This window comes from Struthio camelus, chromosome 2, assembly GCF_040807025.1.
Source record: "Struthio camelus isolate bStrCam1 chromosome 2, bStrCam1.hap1, whole genome shotgun sequence".
NCBI classification, from domain to species: Eukaryota; Metazoa; Chordata; class Aves; order Struthioniformes; family Struthionidae; genus Struthio; species Struthio camelus.
The window spans coordinates 133,859,987-133,884,627 of record NC_090943.1 but is presented as its reverse complement, the minus strand read 5'-3'; the positions used below and the strand labels follow the sequence as shown (position 1 = coordinate 133,884,627).

General features: G+C 38.1%; 1 protein-coding gene across 1 annotated transcript; it reads left to right on the top strand.

Moving 5' to 3' along the window:
* The first annotated feature begins 128 nt into the window (after nt 1–128).
* YTHDF3 (YTH N6-methyladenosine RNA binding protein F3) lies at nt 129–22,650 on the top strand. The gene is made up of 5 exons (XM_068932613.1): nt 129–437; nt 2,470–2,494; nt 7,900–7,985; nt 9,357–10,949; nt 21,674–22,650. Exons 1-5 carry the CDS (start codon nt 414–416, stop codon nt 21,695–21,697), a joined length of 1,752 nt encoding a protein of 583 aa, XP_068788714.1. The 5' UTR covers nt 129–413; the 3' UTR covers nt 21,698–22,650.
* Nucleotides 22,651–24,641: the final 1,991 nt, after the last annotated feature.

Sequence of the window (24,641 nt, the reverse complement as noted above, 5' to 3'; positions counted from 1 at the left end):
TGAGTCCCTGGCAGCGTGCGCGCGCGGGGCTGTTTCCATCCCCACGTGACATGGAGGCGGGGACGGGAAGGGAAAGGTCAGTGGCGACGCCGGCGGAGGGGGAGCGGAAGGTCAGGGCGCCGCGGAGCGGAAGTGGGAGCCGGAGCCTGTCCGCCATTGTGGGGAAGCGGAGCCCGGAGCAGGGGGGGAAGCGGCGCTGCGTCCGGCCGGCCGGCTCCTTCCAGCGGCACCCCGATCGGCGGCGGCGGCGAGCCCAGGCGGCGGCGGCGACAATCAGGCGGCGGCGGCGGGGAGGAGGCGGAGGCGAGCGGCGCGGCGGGCGGGCGAGCGAGCGAGCGGTGCCTGTGTGCGGAATCACTCGAGGCCCAGGCGGAGCGGCGCGGAGCGAGGGGGATCGCGGCTCCCCGTGAAGAATGTCAGCCACCAGCGTCGACCAGGTACCGGCGGGGCAGGCCGAGCGTCCGCCGCGCTCCCCGCCCTTCCCTCCCTCCCGGCCCGCCGCTAGCCCCGGCGGGGGAAGGGGGGCGCCGCGGTGGTGGCCACCTGCACCTTCCCTCGCCGCCGGGGCGGCGCGGCGCGGCGCGGCTCCGCCGCCCTCCTGCCTCGCGGCCTGCCGCCGTGGGGAGCGGCGATCCGCCGGAGCCGGCGGCGCCCGGGATGGCGGGCTCCTTTCCCAGCCCCGGCGGTCCCTATTTATAACCGCTGATCCGCGCCAGAGCCGCTCCTCCTCCTCCCCGCCCGCAGGGCCCGGCGGCGCCCCGCTCCGCGCCTGCCGGCCCGCTGCTCCTGCTGCCTCCGCCTCACGCCTCCGGCAGGCGCCTTTTGTGTCCCTTCGCCCCGTAAGCGAAGTCCCGGCCCCGAGTCCTCTGGCGCTCCCGGCTCCCCGCTCCGGGAGCGGTTTCGTGCCGGGCTCCCGCGCTGCCAGACCCTTCTCCCTTGAGCACCCTCGTTTTCTTCTGGCTCTGCCTTTCTCTTGCCCCCCGCTCACCTTTTCTCCCTTTGGGTCCCTGCGGCCTCCGCTTCTTCCAGCTGTCATCCTGTGTTTCTTTCCCTGCGTACGCTCCTGTTGGTTAACCCATGGCTCAGGGTGATTTTTGTCTTTGCTGGGCCTCTGTTTGTTGCCCTTCTTTTCTTGCTGGACGCTATCCTGTCTTGTTTCTTTTTTTTTTTTTTTTTTTTTTTTTTGCTTCCTTGTTGGGCCTCTGCCAGTCCCCAAAAGTTTTGCCCCTGCAGCCTCCTTTCCCCTTTTATTTTTCACTCTGTCTTTAATGATTTGTTTCTTTTGTCCCTGTGCGTGCTCTTCAGTTTCCTTTGATGCACTTAATTCTAGTTCAGTGATCTCTCTGCTTTTCATTGCTCTTCTGTCTTCCGTGAGGACTGCTTCTTCCCAACTTTCCCAGTTTCTTGTCTCTTGTTGGTCTCTGCATACTTTTGTGTCTGGATGAGATATATCTTGAGAGATGAGGTGATTGAGTTGTTTTTTAACGTTATGGAGATTTTTTTTTCTGGTTTTGGGGAAGGAGGTGACCAGTACAACTTTAGATGGAGATGTATTGAGCCAGACACATGATAGCTCTGAGACAGATGCATGTAAAAACAAGATGGTGGTGAATGTTTTTTACTTACCCTAAACTTTCAAACCACTGAATGCAGAGTTTTCAGGACTAAAAATTGTTAGAGAGTGATAGAGCCAGGAGACCCACTAATGCTCAGTCAAATATATGTGAGAAGATGAGTTAGATTCTCATGGGATAGCGGTTGTTTATTTCTTTTTCTAAGCTATCTTATTTTCCTGTAGAGGAATTAAGAATGTTGTAAATTGTACTGTTACAATATTTCTTAGTGCATAACAGATTAACAGTTTTTAATGACTAATCCTAACAAAAAAAAAAATCCTCCTGAAGGTATTATTTCCCTGTGTGAAAGCTTCATAGAGACTGTATCATTTTCAAAATGTAATCACCTAGATGAAGAGTGCCCAACTCATAGTTCAGCTTGCAATATTACTGTATGTTCCTCTATATATCTGAAAAGCAAGACGTTTTAGGTTATTCTGTGATAAGTACCCATCAGTCAGTTTAGAAAGTGACATATGATAATAAAGTTCTAGTATTGGCAATAAACTTAAACTACTAAACTTTCTTTGTTTGGTTTCTTTATGCTCTGTTTATTACTTGTATTTCACAAGAGGGACAATCAAAATTCATTTGTTGTTTAGGCTTTCACTGCCAGTTAAGCTTTGCTTACTGTAAAATACTGTAGATTATTTAAAAGGTTTTCAGTGAAATTCACTGAATTTGGAAATAATTTGCTGAATTGGTACATAAGCTTAGTTTTATAATATTTTTAAATTGATGTTTAGGGTTGAAAAGAACAGAACAGGCAAATAAGTGGAATTATTCTGCAGTAAGCATTAGAGAGTTCTAACTGTACTTTTCTGTTTTGCTTTTTTCACTTTCCTATGTACAGAGACCTAAAGGACAGGGAAATAAAGGTAAGTGGATTCCTTATATTTCTGTATAAATCCCCGATCCTGCCATTTGTAGAGGTTAATGTGTCCTCAGACAATTGTGTGGAAAAAATGTAGCTATAGGATGTTTTTCTTTCAGAGTAAGATGACAGCAAATTGTGTGCCAGATTATTATTTTCCAGCTTTTCTACTGTGGCACAATGGTACATCAATTTAAAATGCTTTATTCTGCAGGTTAAAATTAATGTCATGAGTGATCAAGTGAGAAGATAACATAGCTATTTCTTTTCACCTGGCTTTCAGTGATATGTTTGCATGATGTCTTTAGGTACACCTTGAGCCTTTCTGTACAGTGAATAGGATCAGTGTGCTAGAATCATCAGGAAGAATCATTTGAACAGCTTCCTTAGCTTGAGAGACCACAACCACATGACTGTTCAGTTACTCATATCTGTGAGCAGAGCACATCACCCTCTTTATTCTCAGAAATTTTGTTGGTTTTTCTGTTCATGTTAGCTTCAGTATAGAACATCTATCTTATTTTTTAGGCTCTTTGCTCTTGTTTTTAACTTTTCTGGCAATGCCTTTCTTAGCTTTTAAATACTGTACTCATTGGGGTTTCTTCTCTCCCACAGAAACAATGAACAAGTTAATATTCCCCCCCTCTAAAATACTTGGCAAATCTGGCCTTAGTAGCATCTTGGATTATATCTTGTAATTTATGTCTGGAATTTGTTCTCTCTGGTATAAAAAATAATATTTTATTAGGGAATTCCTTTCGCCCACTCAGTACACTTGTGACCGTTTATTTTCTAGGCGCTCAGCAAGCGTACACATAGCTACCTGCATTGTGTTCAATATGCTTATTATTTTTTCGTGCAGATAGGAAAGATCTTTGTTATTTGGAATTTATGTACTCTTTGCACCACTTGTTCGCTATCTGAATTAATCTAGCTGTTCTCCATGAATGGGCGCTAATTTTATCCACAGCTTGCTTATTCTGTTCCTCTGTGCAGATTATCTGTTCCTAATTACATATACCACTTATATCGTGGCATATGATTCTTAAATCTTGCTGGATTTGGCCTGTTCCTTTGTCATTCCATCAGGCATTTAGAGAAAAATGTACTTGTGTTTACTTCCGCAGACCCTCTCTGCTTGGTCATTCTTTCTTGAATACTTGTTCTCTCATCTTCTAACACTTCTACTATGTTTTTCTCAAACTGAGGTTTTTAACTCTTTCTTTGTGTCTTCAAAATTTGCTTGTCTTCAGACCTTCCATGTTGCTCTTAAATGAGAACAAAAAATCCAGTCCACTTAAGTGAGTGATTTGTGATTCACGTTCTTTGTATTTTATCATTTTTAAGATTTTAGTGATGTTATTGAGATGTATCTATTTGAGAATCATACAAATTGCTTTTGAACTATACTCCATATATTTGAATTGGAACAAAAGTATTACATGTTTTTATTTGGGCATTGTGTTGCAGTTTGTTTAACAATGAAAACGCATTAATCAGCTTTACTTTTAACTTATTTATATTAGCATAGTTTTTGTGTGCTATAATTTGTAAATACTGCAGAATGTTGGAATTGAAACGCAGCTCTTAGGGTTTACTTAGTAAAGAGTTTTCTGCATTACTGAACTTGGATTTTTGTGGCGTGCATCCTGTTAAATAATGGGTATTTACTAGGATTTACTAGGGAGAATAGGACTTTGAAAGAAACTATAAACAAACAATGATCAGCTCAATTCTGCTGAAATAGACATTATATCAAATATTTCATTAAATTAATTTATGATTTAGCGCTAGATTAAGGGGGTGGGAGACTGAAGATGGTATACTTTATTGCAGTTAGCACAAATAATTGGCTTTTGGTCAGACTTGTTCAAAAGTATGAATTAAGTCAATATCAGCAATCCTTACTGCGCACATGTTAGCAGATAGTAATCTTTTTTTCAGGCATCGTGATATCGTCCTAGCTTAAATGGCTTTGAGGAAAGACGTGGCACTGAGCTGACAGACTAATCTGAGAAGTTCATTCTGTGCATAAGGATGATAATGCGTAAGAGGATGGTAAAAGGGTTACTGTTTACATGGCTGGTAGAGCCATATGAGTGAATGCGAGTGAGCAGTATAAAGGGTGTATGTGAGCAAGTGCAGTATTTCTCCTATTGGAGCAAACATATGAAACGCACAAATGATACTGAGAGGTAGCTGAATTGTATTGTCTAGTGCAACATTTTTGATGCTTTATTCCAGTTATAAATTACAGTAAAAATGATGTTTTCCCTGAGCAGAATTTGTAGGATTGAAGTTCTAGGAGGTACAACAGTACTGTAATTCTGTTGTACTAGATTAATTAAATTTCAGTATTTCAGAGACTTGAATGAGTAAATTGTCCTATCTTGAAGGTTTTCTTATTCCGTCAACTCCTATACAGTTGACGTAAGAGGTCAGAACTGGTATCAGTCAAAATGATGTCTTGTGGTGGAAAAAATGGGCATCCCCAAACTCCTTCCTCTCCTCCCCCTCCCCCTTCTTTAGTTTAGTGCTGGTATGTCACATGTATGATAGGAAAGTGCTGACTTGTTTGTCTTTCATACATACATATATATATAAACACACACACAAACACACATGCATACACACATTTATATAAAACATTTATTTATATACATAACAATTTTATTGCTTTTCCTTTTTGCAGGAGATTTAAATGTAAGCATTAGGTTTAAAACAAGAGTGAGGTGTTATGGGTTTCTTTTAGTACTTATTCTCCAAGTTAACCAAGAGGTAATGGCATCTTTTAATGACAATTTTATTCTTTTGCCTTTGGCCATCATTTGTGCATTTTGCAAGTGGTTATTCAAAGGATAATAGCTGTTAAAAGAACATAAGCTGTAAGTGCCTGTATTTGATGATTTGTGTCTTCCCAATATCTAATTACATTGTATGTTTTCAAAGTATTTAGGGAAGCATACAGTGTTTTCAGGATTGGATTGATACAGATATTTTTAGTAACTGTATTAGTTTTAATTAGTATTCTTCATCACTGCCCTGTTCAACTGGAACACTTGATATGAATGGGAATGAAGCATGCATCTTAATCTGTTTGCTCTTGTTAAACGTGTGAGTAGGCCATGTTCTTTATTATTAACACATTAGGTAAAGTTAGAATGAAAAGTTAATGTGTTTTTCATTGGTGTTATTTTCACTCAGAAATGTATGTATTTACTAGGAAAGATAGGGTAGTGTAGAACTGATGGATCTGAATACAGAATGAATAAGAAAGCAAATAAATATACAGAAATATACTATATTAGTTGTAATGGCTGACCAAAAGTAGTTCGGTCTTAAGTGATTTGATTCAACCTTTAGATGTCTCTGAAACAATAAACTTTGCAGATGCACATTTTATGAATTGTCAGTTGTCAGTGTGAAGAAATTGATTTTTATAGCATTTTAGTCTTGACATGCAGCTGCTTATTCCTTTATTTGTGGTTACGTGTTTTTAAGGAACTTATGTTGCTCTGTGTACTTTTTTTCGTTATAACAGAATTGTATCTGAGGCTTTTGCTGTCCGTACTAATTGGTTAAGTCCAAGTGGTATTATGTTTAAGTGGCATGGACAATAGACTTTGTGGGTTGTCCGCCTGCGTGACTGAGTCAAACATAAATAGGAATATAGTGTTCCAGCTCATTAAAGTGTTCCCATTTTGTGCAAATTGAAAACCATTAATGACCATAACTGCAACATCTTATTTATGGGGGAAAAAATTAATAGTAATTTAAATTTGCTATTTAATTTTAAAGTAATTTTTTTATCAAGTCTTAAAAATTATTGCCTTCACAGTTTTCTTCTGGTCACGTTTGGCTGTAGCTAATAATGAAAATACATTGTGCCTGTATATAAAAGTTGAGGTGTCAAGTGTTCTGACCTTCAAAACCCCAGGAAGATGTATAAAATACAAGTTACTTTCCTCCTCCCCAGATATTTATTTTGGAATGAATCCTCTCTTGTTCTGTGTTAAATTATGAATTTTCAGCTCTCCTTACTGTTGTATGAAGTTAATTTTTCTTTTCCATAATGTTGTTTATTTCTTCTCATTATATCTACTCCTTTATCTTTTTTTTTTCCACTGATTATATTCCCTGAAGACAGATTGTTCTAGAGTTATTTAAAATCAAATTGTGAATAAATTTGGAAGTGACTTGGTCTACGCTCCAGCTAGTTTGCCGTGTGAACTTTGTGCGTTTTTAAAAAAAAAAAAAAAAAAGAAAAAGAAAAACCTAAACAAACAAACTCACTCTTAAACACTAACTCTAACAAAGTCGAAGGTTTAGTTGCATGGTTTTATATACTTTTCAGAAGCTTTTACCGAAAGAGGGAAACTGCAAAATCAGCTCTTAGCTCAAAGCAGCTCTAGGTGTCAGAAAATGTCCTATTTTGATGGAACTTCCACTTTCTTGGTTTCTTAGTACATCTTATTTGTCACTCTAAAACATATTCTTTCAGCAAATCTACTGATGAATAACAAAATAAATGTATTCAGAAAAGCAGTCTCTTATTTTTGAGAAGCAAAGCTCTCTGCCTTTTCAGTTGTATGATTTCAAATGACCTGCCTGCTGATTTTAGTCCCTCTTCTGCTTTCCCCATAGGAAACAGTAGCTTAGTAGAAATTTGTGCAATTTGACTTTATTTGAGTAGTAGTTTGGATGGGGGTGTGGAGATGCTTCTAGTCGTTTGGGCAGCTGGAAAATCCCAGGTAGGTGTGATGCCTTGGATGGAGTTAAAGGTAATAGAGTGCCAAGAAGAGCAGGTAGGAAGAGATTCCGATGTATAATGGCTATGTGGAGAAAGGAGTGTATTCACCCTGGGGAACTTGAACTCTTGGTTCTGTCTTGCTCTGTCCCCTCTGAGCTTCAAAGATGTCACTAATGCAGTGCAAGAAAATAATTATGTAGTAAATAGGGAATTGAGATAGCCAGAATAGTGGTGCCCATTGGCTATTTTGGTGGATACCTGACTCCTCCCCTGCTAGGAGGAAGCAATGTGTTGCAACTTTCCCTGAACCTGTTGAATGTGTGTGATCTTGTTGTTCTGCACACTTGCGCTTGGTCTGGTACTTCTGGAAACGCTGGATTTACTGCCCCTGCAAAGAAGATGTGCCTGTAGCTTTTTTCTATCTGTGGAGTCCAGGAAAGAATAGCCCAGAATAGTCTCCTTCATCTGTCATCTTTCCAGATCTCTTCTGAGGGCTAATTGGGGAACTTAGAATTTAGCAAGGTGATGCTTAATAGTGAGATGTTCAGTCTCAAAAAAGCACGAGTATTTCAGTGTACAGGTGATTAGAAACTGTGAGCTGGATTAAAACTGCACTATAAGGCTTCCAGAGAGTATACCTAATACAGATTTGTTTTTAGTTTCAGTGCAGAACGGTTCGATTCATCAAAAGGATGCAGTAAATGATGATGATTTTGAGCCATATCTAAGTAGTCAGACAAATCAGGTAAGTGAACGTTGTTTGCTATCTTGAAGTTATTTCAGGGTTCAGTTAACCTCCAGACTTCTTTCATTTTTGGATGATCTGTCGTAGTGTTGTTTGCTTGCCTGAATACCCATTGAAATGTAATTTAGTAGTATATCATATTTTAAATGGGTAAAGACTTTGTTAATGATTGTAGAAAAGATTCAGTTAAAAAGCATGGTGATGTATCTATTGCTCTTGTGCTCTGATTTCAGACAGGTTTAGTTACGCGAAGCTTTTTTAGAAAAATAAATCACGACCAAAATCAAAAAAACATGTCTTAAATTTAGGATGAATTCATCATGTGTTGGATGCAGTTCAAAACAACAGTTTCATTTGAAAATATTAACTGAGAAAATATTAACTGCGTGGACATGATTTCCTTTGAAGTTGGTAGGAGTAGCTCAAAGTAGATGGCATAATAGATTGAAGCTTAGTATTGCTAAAGCTTAGTATAACTCTTCTGCCAGGAAGTTAATAACTTATTTTCAGAGCTAGGAATTGTGTCTATAGTCAGAAGTTAATATTCTTTAAGTTAAGTTTGTAAGTCATACCAGTCTTGAGAGAGAGAGAAAGTAAAAATTATTAAAGGACTTTGAGAATTTTTCCTGCCTTCCCATTTACTCAAGTGGTACAACATTAGGGAGGCATGAGCTGGAGGATGGTAATGTGCAATATTTTTTCAAAGCATCATCAGAAGTCATATGTGGGTAGCCTTTAAGGTGTCTTGGAGCTTTATCTTCTAAAGTAATAAATGCTGTGCTTTCCTACAAGTCTTGGGAGTGGAAAATGAATTTAGCAAGCAGATTTTGTACTGCTAGACCACAAATTGTACTTAATATCCATTCTTGAATAGTGTGAAAGTGTTATAGTTTGAGTGTTTCCCTCCTGAAACAAATGGACATCCTTGTGTCATCTTTGCCAAAATGTTCTGGCAGTTGTCCATATTACAAATGAGAGACTTGACAAAAACCAAGAATACCAAAACCTAAAATCACAGTTGCAGCAATATTCCTGTAGTTACGAAACTACAGAAGTAGTGATTTTTTTTATTTTTATTTTTTAAGCTTGATGTTTTCTTTATACCACTGACAGGGAGGCATTTTAAACCTAGCTGAATGTAAAGACAATTTATTAAAAGATTGGAGCTCTTCAGTGCTTTCAGAAGGTCCACCTAGAAATAGTTGCTGCATCTAACAGAGACTTTGTTCATCATTGTTACCTTGGGAAGAGTAGTGAAACTTAACAGGTTCACTCATCTAGTCCTTGAAAACGTTTTGGGCTGTGTTGCAGGACTGCTGTCCTAAGCGTATTTATGTTTACAGTGCTGATTTTTGGTTTATTTTCTTGCAGAGTAACAGCTATCCACCAATGTCAGACCCATACATGCCTAGTTATTATGCTCCATCCATTGGATTTCCGTACTCTTTAGGCGAAGCAGCATGGTCAACTGCTGGTGACCCTCCAATGCCATACTTGACAACTTATGGACAGATGAGTAATGGTGAACACCATTACATACCTGATGGTGTATTTAGTCAACCTGGGGCATTAGGAAATACTCCTCCATTTCTTGGGCAACATGGATTTAATTTTTTTCCTGGGAATGCAGACTTCTCTACATGGGGGACAAGTGGATCTCAGGGACAATCAACACAAAGCTCAGCTTACAGCAGCAGCTATGGCTATCCACCTAGTTCTCTTGGGAGAGCCATAGCAGATGGACAGGCTGGATTTGGCAGTGATACTCTGAGCAAGGTGCCTGGGATTAGCAGCATTGAGCAAGGCATGACTGGACTGAAAATTGGTGGAGATATGACAGCTGCTGTAACAAAAACTGTAGGTTCAGCTCTGAGCAGTACAGGCATGACAAGCATTGCAGCAAACAGTGTGCCCCCAGTTAGCAGTTCAGCACCCAAACCAACCTCATGGGCTGCCATTGCAAGGAAGCCTGCTAAACCTCAGCCGAAACTCAAGCCTAAAGGTAATGTGGGCATTGGGGGCCCTGCTGTACCACCACCACCTATAAAACACAACATGAATATTGGAACTTGGGATGACAAAGGGTCAGTGGTAAAAGCACCCCCAGCGCAACCAGTACTGCCTCCTCAGACTATAATCCAGCAGCCTCAGCCATTAATTCAACCACCACCACTGGTGCAAAGCCAACTGCCTCAGCCGCAGCCTCAGCCACAGCAACCACAGCAGCAACAAGGACCTCAGCAGCAGGCCCAGCCTCACCAGTTGCAGCAGCAACAGCTGCAGAATCGCTGGGTAGCTCCTCGTAATAGGGGTGTGGGCTTCAGCCAGAACAATGGAGCTGGTAGCGAAAACTTTGGTTTAGGTGTTGTATCTGTCAGCTCCTCACCTTCTGGCGTGGAAGTGCACCCAGTGCTGGAGAAACTAAAGGCCATAAACAACTACAATCCCAAAGACTTCGATTGGAATCTGAAGAATGGACGTGTGTTTATAATCAAAAGCTATTCAGAGGACGATATTCATCGCTCCATTAAGTACTCTATCTGGTGTAGTACTGAACATGGTAATAAACGCTTGGATGCTGCTTATCGTTCACTGAATGGGAAAGGCCCACTCTATTTACTCTTCAGCGTGAACGGCAGTGGACACTTTTGTGGAGTGGCTGAGATGAAGTCTGTTGTGGACTACAATGCATATGCTGGAGTCTGGTCTCAGGATAAGTGGAAGGGGAAGTTTGATGTCAAATGGATCTTTGTCAAAGACGTTCCCAATAACCAACTGCGGCATATTCGCTTGGAAAACAATGACAACAAACCAGTTACCAATTCGAGGGACACTCAAGAGGTACCCCTAGAAAAAGCCAAGCAAGTGCTTAAAATAATTGCTACTTTCAAGCATACCACCTCAATCTTTGATGACTTTGCACATTATGAAAAGCGTCAAGAGGAGGAGGAAGCCATGCGTAGGGTAAGGAATCAATATCATTACAGTAGCTTTCCAGCTGTTTTTCTGTTTTTTCATAACCTTGCTTCGTACAACAGTCTTTGTGCAAATGTTGAATCAAAGTCATGCGTTTTCCCTAAGGTGTCTGGACTTAATATAACTGGCTCTTAATGAAAAGATTTAAGTTCTAGTGACTGCTTTGTTAACGCAGATACGTGTTTAACCATAATACTAACATAGGATGTGTAAGCTGACTTCTGAAATGTTTTACTTTAAAAAATAAACAAAAACTGAATTGAGTGTATTATCCATAACTGAAGTTTTCTAGTTTAGATTTGTAGAGTTTCTGAATGTCACATGAAAGGACATGAAATTAGAGGAGAAACAAACATTATTTAAAATAATGTCTCAAATCAGTGGGTGCGTAGTACCTTTTGAATGTCTTTTTGTTTCTTTCTTTTTTAAAAACTGAACGTGCCCTAAATCAATATTATTACTTCCATGTCATTTTGATGATTGGGTGGAGCGGGGGACACGTTCTTAAAAGATAACTTAGTGCAAGGAGAAAAATATGACGTTTTCAGGCTTTTAGTACAACTTCACTGTGTTCTTGGTAATGTTTCAGAAGGAGTAAGATTTCTCTATAAAACCCATATTTCTCTATAGTCTTCACATCTTTCAGGACTCTCTTCCCATTTTCAGGGCTTTAAGACGAGTGTAACTTGTTTGCTTCAAAAACTGATACTTTTATGAAAGAACTTATCAAAGGCATCGTAGCTCAGACATACGCTAGTAACTCAAGGGAATAGTGTTTTGTGGTTTTCTTCTCTCTGTTGTAGGTGAAAACTGTCAAATAAAATAGGGGGAGCATGGATTGTTTGTGTTTATGTATGCGAAACTTAAAATCCAAAGCACTAAATTCAACATTTAACATAGCACTCCATGTACATAATTCTAATTATGAGTATTTTACGTAATAAAAGAACATTGCTGTTACCCTTAATACCCTCAGGGAATCATATAGTATCTGTGACTCAAGTACTGAAATCTGCATTTCTCTTATTTTAACAGGTACCCTTCTCAATACTGTTGAGAGATAGCTTATTTGTTATGATACTTATGTAGTATGTAGTGATTCCTCTACAGTGCTGTACAAACTGGTTTTGTGACAAATTGTAAAGCCTTAGTTTAGAGCTGCATATCCACTTGTGAGACTTTTTTCGTTGCAGATAGATCCGAGATATGCCTTAGGCAATTTAATATGAACTTAAAATACAGGAAGTCAAAATTAAACTGTAATGCTAGCTACTGAGAGATCATCATTATCATTCTTGTATGCTTGCATGTTGATTTTAAACGTCTAGGTTTCTTGTTGTGTTGTCACAGAGTATAAGAACAATCTGTCTTTAAACTGTAAACGTGCAATTGTTAACTCCTTAATGATTTAGGAATAGTTTGGAATACAATAATTAGTATCATAAACTCTGGTTTATGGTTAATTAAACAGTTCCTTATTGCCTAGTGCCAGGTAGGTTTTTATGCAGTTATATTTAAATTGGTGCCCTTATTGTCAGTAGAACCATATATTCTACATAAATTAAGTTCTTGTCTGTTGTCTGTGGCAGCTGTGGTGGTCCCTTTGCTTCCAGTGTTTGTCATGAAAAAATGTGGTTATTGCTGTTAATAAATTATTAAATACATCAAACGGCAGTAGTCACTGCCATTTTAAGTCACATGTTCCTTAAAGTTCAATTAGTATTTTGTTGTTGTTATCAACTATGCAAACTTTCTTAAAGCCAATGATCTAAACATAGCAAACAGCATGTGATTTATGGATGTTATTTACTTTAATTGTTCATCATTCCAAATAACTTATTTTAAAATAATTTTTGTAAAAGTTTAGTCTTAACAACTCAGGATGATCAATAGTTAATTTCCAATATGACTTAGCAATTCGTTTTATTTAAAATACGACTATATACTTGTAAAAGTGTGGTGAGTAGGCTGCAATTAGCATGAAACTTAACTTATGCTTGTTTTTGAAGATTACTTGCAAATTACTGTGAATAGTCTCTTCAGGCATAAATGCTAGAACTTTTATGTCTGCTGTTTGATGTTATGGGTAAGGTATGTAAAATTAGGTTTGGAAAGAAATTTATGCAGTAATCATTCATGCTTTTCTTAGGTCTCAAGTTCAAGTGTCCTGTTTTAAATATGCAAGAGCTGTAGCCTTTCATCAGTGGAGCAAAGAAATCAGCCATGTTTTTCATGTGTTCTGTTAGCATTATGTTGAAGTAATCTGAAATTGAAATAGTCTTTAGTTTGAACTGCTACTTAGTGTCAATGTGCATGATTATATGCAGATTATTTTTTAAAAAGTGGTGAATAGTCCTTCAACAGAAAGTATTAGCAATGAGATCTACACAAATGGAACAGAAGTCTTAAAACGTGACATTTAAGAACACTTAAATTACATTAGGAAAAGGAAGGAAGTTACAGATCTTATGGATTAGCAGTTATGGGCCTAATCTTCAGCAAATACCTAGGTCAAAAATGAAATGCAACTTTAATAAAAGCACGGTAACTGGAAGCTTGCAAAAATGTCTTCTGCTTACTTTAAAGATAATTCTACTCAAATTCAATGAACTCAATTTCAGAATTAGTTGATGTACTGTGCATTTGATTTCTGCACTGCTGGGCAGTGGCTTGTTAGCTTGTGGTCATCTGTTATGTTAGGACCTTTTTAGGTACTTTCTAGTGCAGAATTCTAATTTTTTTGTACCATACAATGGAAAAAAGATAATAGTTCCAAGTAACTAAAATGTTAAAATATTAACAGTAGCAGTAAAATGAAATAGCTCACAAAAATAATTATTTTTCATCTGTAGGAGAGTCAGAAAAAGTTTACATGTATTTGTGTTTATCTGATGTGGAATTTGTACTTTCTGAGGAAGTCTTTAAATGGCAGGTGAACGACCATTTAAAATGTTAGCTTCCTCTTATTCTGCTATGTATCCTGTAACAGAAAGTTTTAGCTATATGAGAATTCCTGATTCTGAAAAGGAGAAATTTAATTTTTTTCTCAGTCTGGCATTAAGGTAATTTCTGTTTCTCTGATAATTGGTAAACATCAGACTGCAGTGTTAAACAATATAACTCCTTTCCAGTACATGGCATTTCTATCTTGATGCTTAATATGCTATCTCTTGCAAATGTCTTTATTAAAAAAAAAAAAAATAAGGAGGGAGAGAAGTGAGAAAATCTCTTAAAAGAGAGAACTGTGGACCTCCTCCCCCCCCTTTTTTTTTTTCTTCCCCAAACCTTGCAACTACTATGTTATTGTTTCACAGTCAGATACAGACATGTTCACAGCACCTAAAGGCAAGTCAAACAAACCAGGTTGCTGACCAGCATTTTTCATGTAGCTAAGTGCTAGTTGTGTCAAACAGCTTTTTATGATTGGGTAGTTAACCTCTTAAAGAGGTTCAAAGCAGTAAATAAAACTGGTTAGCTAATATCTTTTAAGAAATTTGTACATTACATATATGCTTTTGATGAGGTTTCAAGGGCCATTATTTCATAACTTGCTTGAACTTGACATATGTATCTTCAGTTTCATCTTTGTATATGAAAGTGATATTGTAGGTCTCTTTTCTGTTTTAAGAAAAAACAATACAGTCAGAAACTATAACCAGAAAACACATGTTGGCTCCCTTGATGTTCAGAGAATGGATATGTGCCCCTGCTCTTCGGAGGGGAGAATTGTTTGGACAAAGAGTGCTTTTATGATATTGATCCGGAGTTTTCATTCCATGGTGGCATGCTTAGTTACCATAACTTGTTTTGCTAATATATATTCCTTAGTTATTTCAAAACATCTAGAAATTATCTGCACATTCCTTTGTTATATATGTACATTTTTCAAATGTGCGTGTTTTCTGTGCATTTGGCTTGAGGCAACTATTTCTGTTCAGAAAAAAATACTGAAGGATGGGGATATGTGGAGAGGCCTGGGTATTAAAAGGAGCTGATGCTGTCATATTGAGTTATTATATAAGGACTTGAGAAGTGGTGATACCTTTCTTTTGTAGCGAGGAAAACATGCTGCAAAAGGGCAAGTTTGACATCGGACTAGTGAATGAGAGAGGTAGAATGTGATTAAACTCATAGGTGGTCTTAGTTTAGAAAGACTTACTTGGATCTTGTTGCACTTTTCTTTTAAAAGTAGCCGTAACCAATTGTTCTCTTTCTTTTTGATTTGAACTTATTTTCCTGAAGAATCTAGACAACAAACATTCAGAGTCCTTTTTACCGAGTGGAATTAATTTCTTTCTTATGTCAATCTGAGATTAGAATAACCGGTTTCTCCTGTAAAATAGGGACCCCTAATGGAAAAATTAGGAATATCACCCAAATGGTTTACCTTAATGCTCAGAGGCTGTTCATTGGAATCTAATTCTTGAGTGTTCTTAAACATGAAGGTAGGTCCCTGAAACAAGATGTGATGCTTGAATTGATCAGGATATTTGATAGCTGCATCTTTTCTAAATGTTGTGTCTTTAAGTTGTAGTTTTTAAGGTAAAGGAGCAATTCTAGATCTCTCTTTTACAGAGCAGTAGCAGAACCTTGAATATACATTGAATCACACAGCAGTATTAGTATACTTTCTCCTTCCTGCTACATCTCCTTAGATAATAGTACTCCATTAAGAACGAATAGACTGGAATGCTAGTGCTTTTCCTGTAGTTCGTAGGAAGCGTGAAGAAATTTGTCTGCATAGGGGTGTCGCAGCCTGTATGACTTTGTTCAGTCTGTACTTCAGACTTGCTTCAAAGTTACGTAGTTCAAATGATATATTACAAGGAGTCTTACCAGGTGATGAACTGATTTCATTGAGAGTGGTTCTATTTGTGACCCTCTTTAGAGGTCTGATGTGTTAATTATTTTATAATTGTACATCAGTATTATTGTTGAGCTTCTGTATATAGGGTTATGGTCTGTTGTGAGAATATAAACATAAACTTTCATGCTTTATTTTCTTATGGAATATAGCAAGAAATCAAGGTGAAATACATTCATATTTCTTCACGGCAGATTGATTTTGAATTGCAACACGTGTAAGTGGTGACGTTTAAATTGTCTGAGAAACTCTTCCCCAGCATATTTTGTTGGCCCTGCAACGAACGAATGTTATTCACCGTGTCAAGGCAGAGCAATTAAAGATTTTGTTATTTTGCCCTTGGGCTTATGAGTAGAGGTAACAAAGGTGTCAGTCATCTCTCTGCTTCTTTTGCTCTGATGGTGACCATCAGTGAAGGCAGTTATTGTAAGCTGTTTTTTATCAGTATTTAAAAGCCAGTGTTATATTGTTAACATTTGGGAAATTAACAGCCATGATGAGGAACTAGAAGCTAGTCCACCGCCCTGATCAACTTACTGAATTTGTTGACTTGGATCTGTGAGGTGTATCAGTGTACAGCACTGGAGGGAAATACTTCTTTTGGTTAGAGTTGGCCAATCTGTCCCTGAAAGTTTCCATCTAGGAACATAGGACTGGAAGGGCTTCTTGTGGATCACGGAGTTTAGTTCTTGGTTTCTACAGAGCCTTGCTTTTTGAGGTGTTTCATCACATGATATCCTTAAACTAGTTAGGTTTCTTTCTCCACCTATGCCTTCTGAATGTTCATAGCCTGTTACTTAGTGAGCTGTGGAAATTCAGAAATGAATTAAGTTCTCATCACTGTCTTTATCATTACTATAATAAAATGATGTGGTCTGTGTTCCACTAACAATGCATACATCTGCTCAATCTTAAATTTGTTTACTGTTTTATTGTTATGAAGTGTGTTTCAGAGGTTGAAATAAATAAAATTTCATCAAAATTAATATGAAGATTAAATGAATTAGTCTAGATCTTGTAGATTTTTGAACTTTTTTTTATATGCTAGAAATTCTTATTTACTATCTGGAGTTCAAATGATCTACAACAGCTTTTCTCCAATGAGTATTACTTCACAAGGCTTACCAGGGGAAGGAACTCTCTAGAGTTATAAAACCTCTTGCTAGGCTTCCTATGTTTAATTTGTTGATTCTTAATCTATGGCTTTTAATTTTCATCTTGAGGTAAGGAATGGAAGTGTAGTGAATGTTTAAGGAAGAGATGGCATCTGCCACAGGAAAAGTTTCCCAGGTCTGTGTGAGGCTTTTAGAGATCCTTTCCATCTATTGTTTTCCCAGAATTCACCAGAGCTGCTACTCAGAAAAATGTATTTGAATATTTTTATTTGGCTTTGAGGTAATTTGTGCTTCAGCAGGAGATTTACCCTCTATGTTCTGGAATTTGAGTAAGAAGTTAAAAAGGACCCTGACTTTACACAATTTTAAAGTTTCAGTAGTGTACTCTAGGTTAACAGCCGATGAGCTTCTTGCCATACATGGAGTAAATATCTCTAGTATTTTTCAGTTTTCTCAGTAATCTATTCTTCATTTTGCTTCTCCAGTACTGTCAGTGTTTATGCTGTCATATATAACGATACACTGGGTTGCAGTAAACTGCAGATTATGGCTGATGCCATTAGTAAATGAGATTTCATGAACTTTGCTGTGGTTTCTTCTCACCACCTCTACAGCTGTCTGTTCTGCTTCTGCCAGGTGTTTCTGCCCACAGAAAGAGAGTTGGCAGAGATGTGCCTGCACCATATTTCACTGAATGCAGTCTGACATGTTAGCTTACACTGCAGATAAACATGGCTTTTAAGATGAAGATTAAATCCAGGTCTGCGCTGAAGCAACTGAGATAATGCTATATATACGCCTCTGAAGCTGCTGTAAGAATGTTACCTCCTGGAAGAGGAGCAAAGCAGACAGCTTCAGGCATGAATATTTTAAACATTGCAGCAAGATACAAAACTTTGGCAAAATCTGGTTTTTGCACATGTGGCTTATTTTACTGGAGATGATTATGGGGAAACTATCTGCAGCTTGGTTGTGTAAGGTAGCAGTGCTGGATAGCCTTCAAAATAGACATCCTGGAATACTTGCATTTCCAACTGTTATTTAAAAAAAAAAAAGTGAAATTCTTACAGTTTTTACAGATCTGCCCATCGCCCAAGATCTGATTTGTGGGGGGAAAAATACAGCTTAAGGTTGTAGTAGCTTTTTTGGTAGGACACTGATCTAATGCATTTTTGCTACTAAAAATCATCCTTTTTCCTTTTTTTTGGTGAAAAATTCCAGAAAACATTGTGCATCTCAGTGCTTTATTTCAGATCAGATCAGGTGATCTTTTTGTTACCTTGAGTTTTGAAATCTTGTTGTGAACAGATTTTTGTTAATTTTGAGGATAAATTATATCATAGCTACTTTTCAGCACAGGATCATTCTGCTAACGCTCTGAATTAAGAGAACTGAAACTTTTGAAGTAAATCAACCTGGGAGTTCAGACCAAGTTGTTACATTGTTAGTTCTGTATCTTTGTTCTCGATTGATGCATGTTTCCAAAGCCCAAGTGTTTTTAGTTTCTCCTGCATTTGATTTTGTTAGCTTGAGTAGAAAGTGGATGGCATGTGTTAAACCTGCTTGCCACATGGTATATAGTTAGCAGTTACTGTTAACTAGCTGTTGCATTCCTACATAGTTGCAAGTCAAATGCTAATTACTTTCTGTATTCTTGTCATAAACTCCCCCTGAACCTGGGAAACCGTTCATGGCGATTTCGGAAGTGAAGCAGGCCGCACTGGCCTTTGGCAGAGTACTTGAATTGACTGAAGGCACTCTTTATCCTAGGATGTTGGAAGACATTTGGCAAAGTTCTTGCTCATCTGAATGTAAGAAGTAAATAAAGAGATGTTGAGCGAAAGGGAAATGTGGTAGAACCCAGACAGTACCCTGGAACTGCCCTGTGCCCTGATGGTGGGAAGGAGCCTGGCCCAAACGTGTTCTGTTCTGTCTCAGGACCAAAGTGCTGTGTATGTATTCCCCTTCTTAGACAGGAAAAGACAGTGGTAGTGAGTGAGGTCTGAGGTGGGGCGGGTGGGTAATTTTTGTTTGTTTGTTTTTTGAGCGTAATATTACTTCCTGTGTTTTGAGGAAATTGTTTTGTCTCTGTCCATCTTGCTGTACAGAATGGTGAATGCCACTGATACCAGTATATCTGAAGAACATATTATTTGCTTCTGTTGAAAGATGTCACTTTTACGTCTGATTTAAGTATTTTAGTGTGTGTGTAATTATGCACAGCTTTGAAAAGGCAGGAAAGGGATCTTTTTGTTCCTCCCCCTCCCTTTTTGCCTTTTCCCTTCTAGAATTCAAAATGGACTTGAAGTTTTAAAACCTCCTTTATTTCATCCACTGGAAACAGTTGGTCAGGATATCATTTCCTTTTTACTTTGAATTTTTATGAACTTAAATGCATTTTGAGTTGGGGACTACACAAAACAGCGTTGGTTGCTGTTTACTGTGCTATAGTGTGCGATGCAGAGACACTTTGCAGATAGTTTCTCTATGTAGTTACCTGAGTAAAGTTGGCAAATAGACAGGAACCAGTGATATTTCTAATATATAGTATTTTAAAATGGTTAAAATATGATATTTCATTATTTAAGGTAGCAGTTTCATAGGCTTCCACTTAATACTGCGATAATGTGCTTCAGTACTTTATGCAGTTCTTCCAGCTGAACTCTGCTAATAGACAGCAATAATCTAAGATGTGCCCCAGCAGGCTATTTTTGCATGCCTTACATGCATAGTGAGGCATGAGGCCAGTGATCATGTGTTCTCAGCTTAGAGGTGCGCTATTAATGTATCAGTTTGTATTAATGACTAATAGTATCAGTTTCACATTTTTAAAACATTTTAAAAGCATATTTTACTAGGAAAGTATTGGTTACGTATCTTTGCACTAGGAAATATTAATTTACAGTAGAGTAGTGGAAAGTATTGCTCTCACTCTGAACATGTTAAAGTTCTGCCCTAGGGAATGTGCAGTCATGGTTGTACAGCTTCCAGGACAGTGAGAGTGTTATAGTGGACAAGAACTCTGTGCAAGCCTTACTTTTTTGGTGTTAGTCTTGAAGCAACTCAAAGGTGTGTCCTGGAGTCAAGACTTATTAGTTGTACTCTAATAACAAGTATAAATGTTATCTACCCTATTCTTTCATTGTAGTGTCTTTTTGGCATAATTTGTTTGGGATCATATGCTAATTTGTAACTTTTCTGAGAAATTTCTAGCGCGCTAAAGTTTCAGAAAGATATCAGATAGAGGGGTTTTGGAATCATTCCTCAAATGCCTCCTGGTTTATTTTGGTTTCCTCTGCTATGCTTATGTTCCATTTATAACATACGGTGTAATGTAGTAATAAGAAGTATTGGAAGTAAGTTTTGTTTTCTTTTAAATGAGGAAGGGAACGTACCTCTTCCAAGAAGGTATTTTAATGGATTTATACAATAGCTGTACATATTTTTAGAAAGGAAATTATCAAAGAGTTTCTTCATTTCGTAGAATCAGACCACAGTGTTGTCTTACAATCTAATTAGAAGATATATAATGAAGATGAGAAGAGACAGCGTATTGCTCTTTGTTTTTTGGTTTTTCCTCCTAGAGGTAGTCTTAATGTGTAGCCTTATGTTTATCTGTAACGAAGCAGAGAATACAGCATTGGAAAAGCACTGTTAAAGCACTGGAAAAGCTATTTCTCTATTAGTCTTGTAATACAGAGGAAGAGTTTGTTAGTCTGTAGGAGAGATGCAGTGCATTTAGTAATTCGGCCCCTAAACTTTTAGGAATATTTTTCCATTTTAACTTTTTGTTCCGTTCTTTAGTTCATGTACAAATATGTTTATCTGTTTTTGTATTGCACAGAGGAAGTTTGTGCGTTTTGTTCCTTCACGTTACATGCTAGGTTTCCCAGTGCTGTAGAAGCTTTGTAGTGAATATGAGCTTGACTGCAATTCAGGCTTGCACTCAGACATGGGTTTTGTTTGTTTGTTTTGCCCTCCCCTGCCCCACCATTCCTGCATCACTGTTTTTGCATTTTCTTTGTAAAAATAGTTTCTTAAAAAAGTGTGGATGACTGGCTGTTTTTCTGTAGTTTTTGCCTGCCGTTTGCAAGGTATATTTGTATGAAGGAGATGCTGGCCCATCTTGCTCCTCCACCTTTTAATCACACTAAAACACTAAAACGTTTGGTTGGTTTTGAGCAAGATACCGGGAATGTGTTCTTTATTCTGTAGACGTTAGACACTGAACAATTAAAGTGTTTAAATTTATGTAGATTTTCTTTTTTTCCTTTTTTTTAGTTGACAAGTTAATCAGAAGTTTTAGATACCTTGATCTTTGTAGGTTCCTTGGTCTCCTTACTCAGTTCACTTTATGTTGTGCGATGTATTTTCTTGGAAGCAATTTAAAAGTAATGGCAGAAAACTTTCTTTTGATAACTGGTTGTCATTTGAACGTATTTACCTTTTAATACCTTTACCTCTATATGCTATTTGAATGCCTGTACCATTAATACCTATACTTCTGTGTTTCTTGGTTATATATTATTTTTAAAAAGTTGGCTTGAGCTCAGCTGAATATTTCACATTCCTGAAAAAGAACACTGAAGCTGTTTCCCTGAAAGTTTGCTGCTTGCTTTAGAGAAAGGCATGCCTAATTGCAAGCAATGTTACTGCTCTGAGGGAAAGAAGATAATATTGAACTATATGTATTAACATGATCTCCCTTTTTGTTTTTGTTTTCTTTTTTCCAGGAGAGAAATAGAAACAAACAATAACTATATGGAGATGTCCTGCTAGAATTACAACACTAATGATGTAGACTCTGGAAATGCCTAATATGTCTAAGAAGACGTTATTAAAGCTTTTTTCTGCTTAAGGTGACATCTTTGAACACTTTAACACAAAATTGACTCCTCTTGTAATGGTTCTCATCAGTGCATCTGCCCTTATACTCTCTCACCAAACACACTTGAGAACTGTACCTTCGTCAAGCACTTTCTGTCCTGAAGCTTTTACCAGTATCTGCTGTCTTTTGTATTTATGCATCCTAGCTAAGGCACAGGAGACCGAACGAATGCAAGGATTCATTAACTCTTTGAATTTGTTAAATACTAACAATTAACCATTAGAAGTGGTTCAATGATGTGAGATTCACATTGCTTCAATTTATTTTTTTCTTCGTTGTAGTTTTTTTTTAATTGTCAGTTTTTAGCTATTCAACAGATTAAAAGCAAATCATGCCATATTTAGTCCTGGAGTAAAACTCAAGTCTAAATGTTCATGTGAAAATTATTGTAGTAATCTTTTAATATGGCAAAGCAACTTTAAGCTGCAGTTTAGCCAAATGAAACGTAACATGAAATTATATTAGAATGACATTTCCCTTGTTTCAAACTGTTTGGTGTAAGAGAATATTAATATGCAGCTTGGTGGACACCACCAGTTAATGCACATTTCTTTATTTTTTTTCTGTAACATGTATACTGAAAAAAGTGCATTTGTCTGAGGAACTGTTTGTTTGCTACCACTCAATGAATCTCAGTTTTGAGTAAATGTACCTCAGTCTAAATCAGACTTTTTATGACCTTTATAACTACATTTAAAATAATCTTTAATTCCTATTTCTGGGTGTTTGCAAGCCTGACAAGATTGCTATCATGGAAGTGAAAATTTACTCCTCTAGGTGATTCACTAGCTAAATAAACATAATTCTTGTTTAGCAAGCATATGCTCTGTTTCTCAGATTTTTTTTGTTTCACTCTCCCATATTCAGGCATTTTTTCCCTATTTCCTAAAATATTTCCAGGAAAGTACTTTGATCCATGGACATGGTATATTCATAGCCATGTGTACAAGTTTTTGATTAGAGCCATGCAACAAGGATTTTAGGATGTGTATTAAACTGGGTAATTATACACTAGTTTTTAACTTGCAAAAACTATCTTTTGTTTCAGTTTTATATAGCAACACGCATTCTATATGCTGGAAGAGAATATTAAAAAATATCAAGCAGGTGTGTCGACTGCACAAAATACTGAACAGCCTGTACCAAACTCCAGGGATAGCTTTCTCTTTTTAGAACGGCAATGTAGAAGGCAGATATCTTATAGCTTAAAATAGCAATACCACATATTATTTGAATGTGTTTTGTGTCCTACTGTCCAGCACAGATGTTTACATTGTGTTTGGAGTCTTTCATTTACAGAGTCCAGCAATCAGAGTTCTGAAGCTTAAATAGTGGCATGGCATTGTGTTGAATATAGACTATTTTGCTGTATTTTACTTTCTCTCCCTTGAGCCCCTGGCATATACAAAATGCTCTATACACACTATTTTTTACCCGTTATTTAAAATATTGCTTGTGAAAAAGGGGTAGCAGATATGAATCTTAATGTTACTGCTAATTTTCTAGAAGTTCAAAAGGAAAGTGACTTCCATATTTTGGAGAAAAGAAGCAATCTCACTTAAATGCAGATGGGTAACAAATAGTGCAGAGGAGCAGAGACTGGGCGGGGTAACGGAGAGATAAGATAAGTGTATATAGTAGGAGGAGACACTAGGAGAGAAAGATTTCAAACTCCAAGTGTACTTTCCTCTGAAACCTGGCTTGAGCCCAAAGATGCCTGCTTCCATACACTTCTCTGGTTTTGTAGCTGTTTGTTTCCCTCTGTTGGCTGACCTATGGATTACTGCCTGTTCCTGCGACTGTCACTGATCAGCTGAAGGGGCAAAGGTCAATGCTGTGAGTCCAAAAACTGCAGTCCTCCTAATGATTCTTCAAGGGATCAGAATGCTTCTAACTTCTTTGCTTCTACAAGATGCAAGCGAATATGCAGGTCTTTCCAGCTGAAAGAAAGCTAATGTTAAAGTCAAGCGTTCAGGAATTCACTGCCTATGCAACCTTGGTTTGGTTGCATCGCAGTATTCATATTTTTGGAGAATTTATTAACATGTTTTTTTATGTGACCTCCCCTTGTCTCTTTTGCTGTACAGCATGAGCATTGCCTTGTGATTGAGTGAGATTTAGTATAAAAAGGATGCCTCGCTTGTTGCAGATCTTGGAAGCTTGGAAAATGAGATACAATTGTAAGAGGAGGTGATCGCATTTAGAGAGCTGTTGACAGTTTTACGCTATTGCAGGATTGTTAGCTAATCTACAAATGGAAGAGTTTCGTTGCTGATGGAGTTAGCCATGTTCTGACTGATTTGCAGAGTTTAGCAGGTGCAGCTGAAATTGAGGGGAGTTTTATGTGCATATGAACTGCTGTGAAAACAGTATATACATTGTACAATCACTTATGGAGTGTTTTAGCAGTGAATGGCCATGTGACAGTTCTAGCCTTCAGCTTCCTTATACATGAGTTCTTTTCCTCCAGAAAGAAATAAAGTGGCGCTTAATATCTCAGATAACTGTAGAAATACTTTTTAATGGTTTAGTTTTCAATAAAGTGAAGCAGTTGTAATGGCTGCTTACTAATGAAGGGGTTGGCAATACTCCTACTGCGGTTCCTGTTGCCGCCTCCTTTGTGTCAGCATTTGTTCTCCTCTGCTCTGTGCTGACCTGGTTCAAGATGTTTTCTGCTGGTTTATCTGCCTGGGCAGCTCTTTGAGGTTAAGATGGATGGCGGGAGGGAGGAGGTTGGTCCTTTCGGCAGCAGCTAACCACAGTTAATTAGGCTTAGCTGCACTATAAAACTATGGGTTGGTGAACTGCAGCAT

Excerpts from the sequence above, each read along its gene's own strand:
- YTHDF3 (XM_068932613.1), top strand. The coding sequence starts at position 414 with ATGTCAGCCACCAGCGTCGACCAG. Across the intron at positions 438-2,469 it reads CAGCCACCAGCGTCGACCAG|AGACCTAAAGGACAGGGAAA; the intron begins GTACCGGCGGGG and ends TCCTATGTACAG. Across the intron at positions 2,495-7,899 it reads TAAAGGACAGGGAAATAAAG|TTTCAGTGCAGAACGGTTCG; the intron begins GTAAGTGGATTC and ends ATTTGTTTTTAG.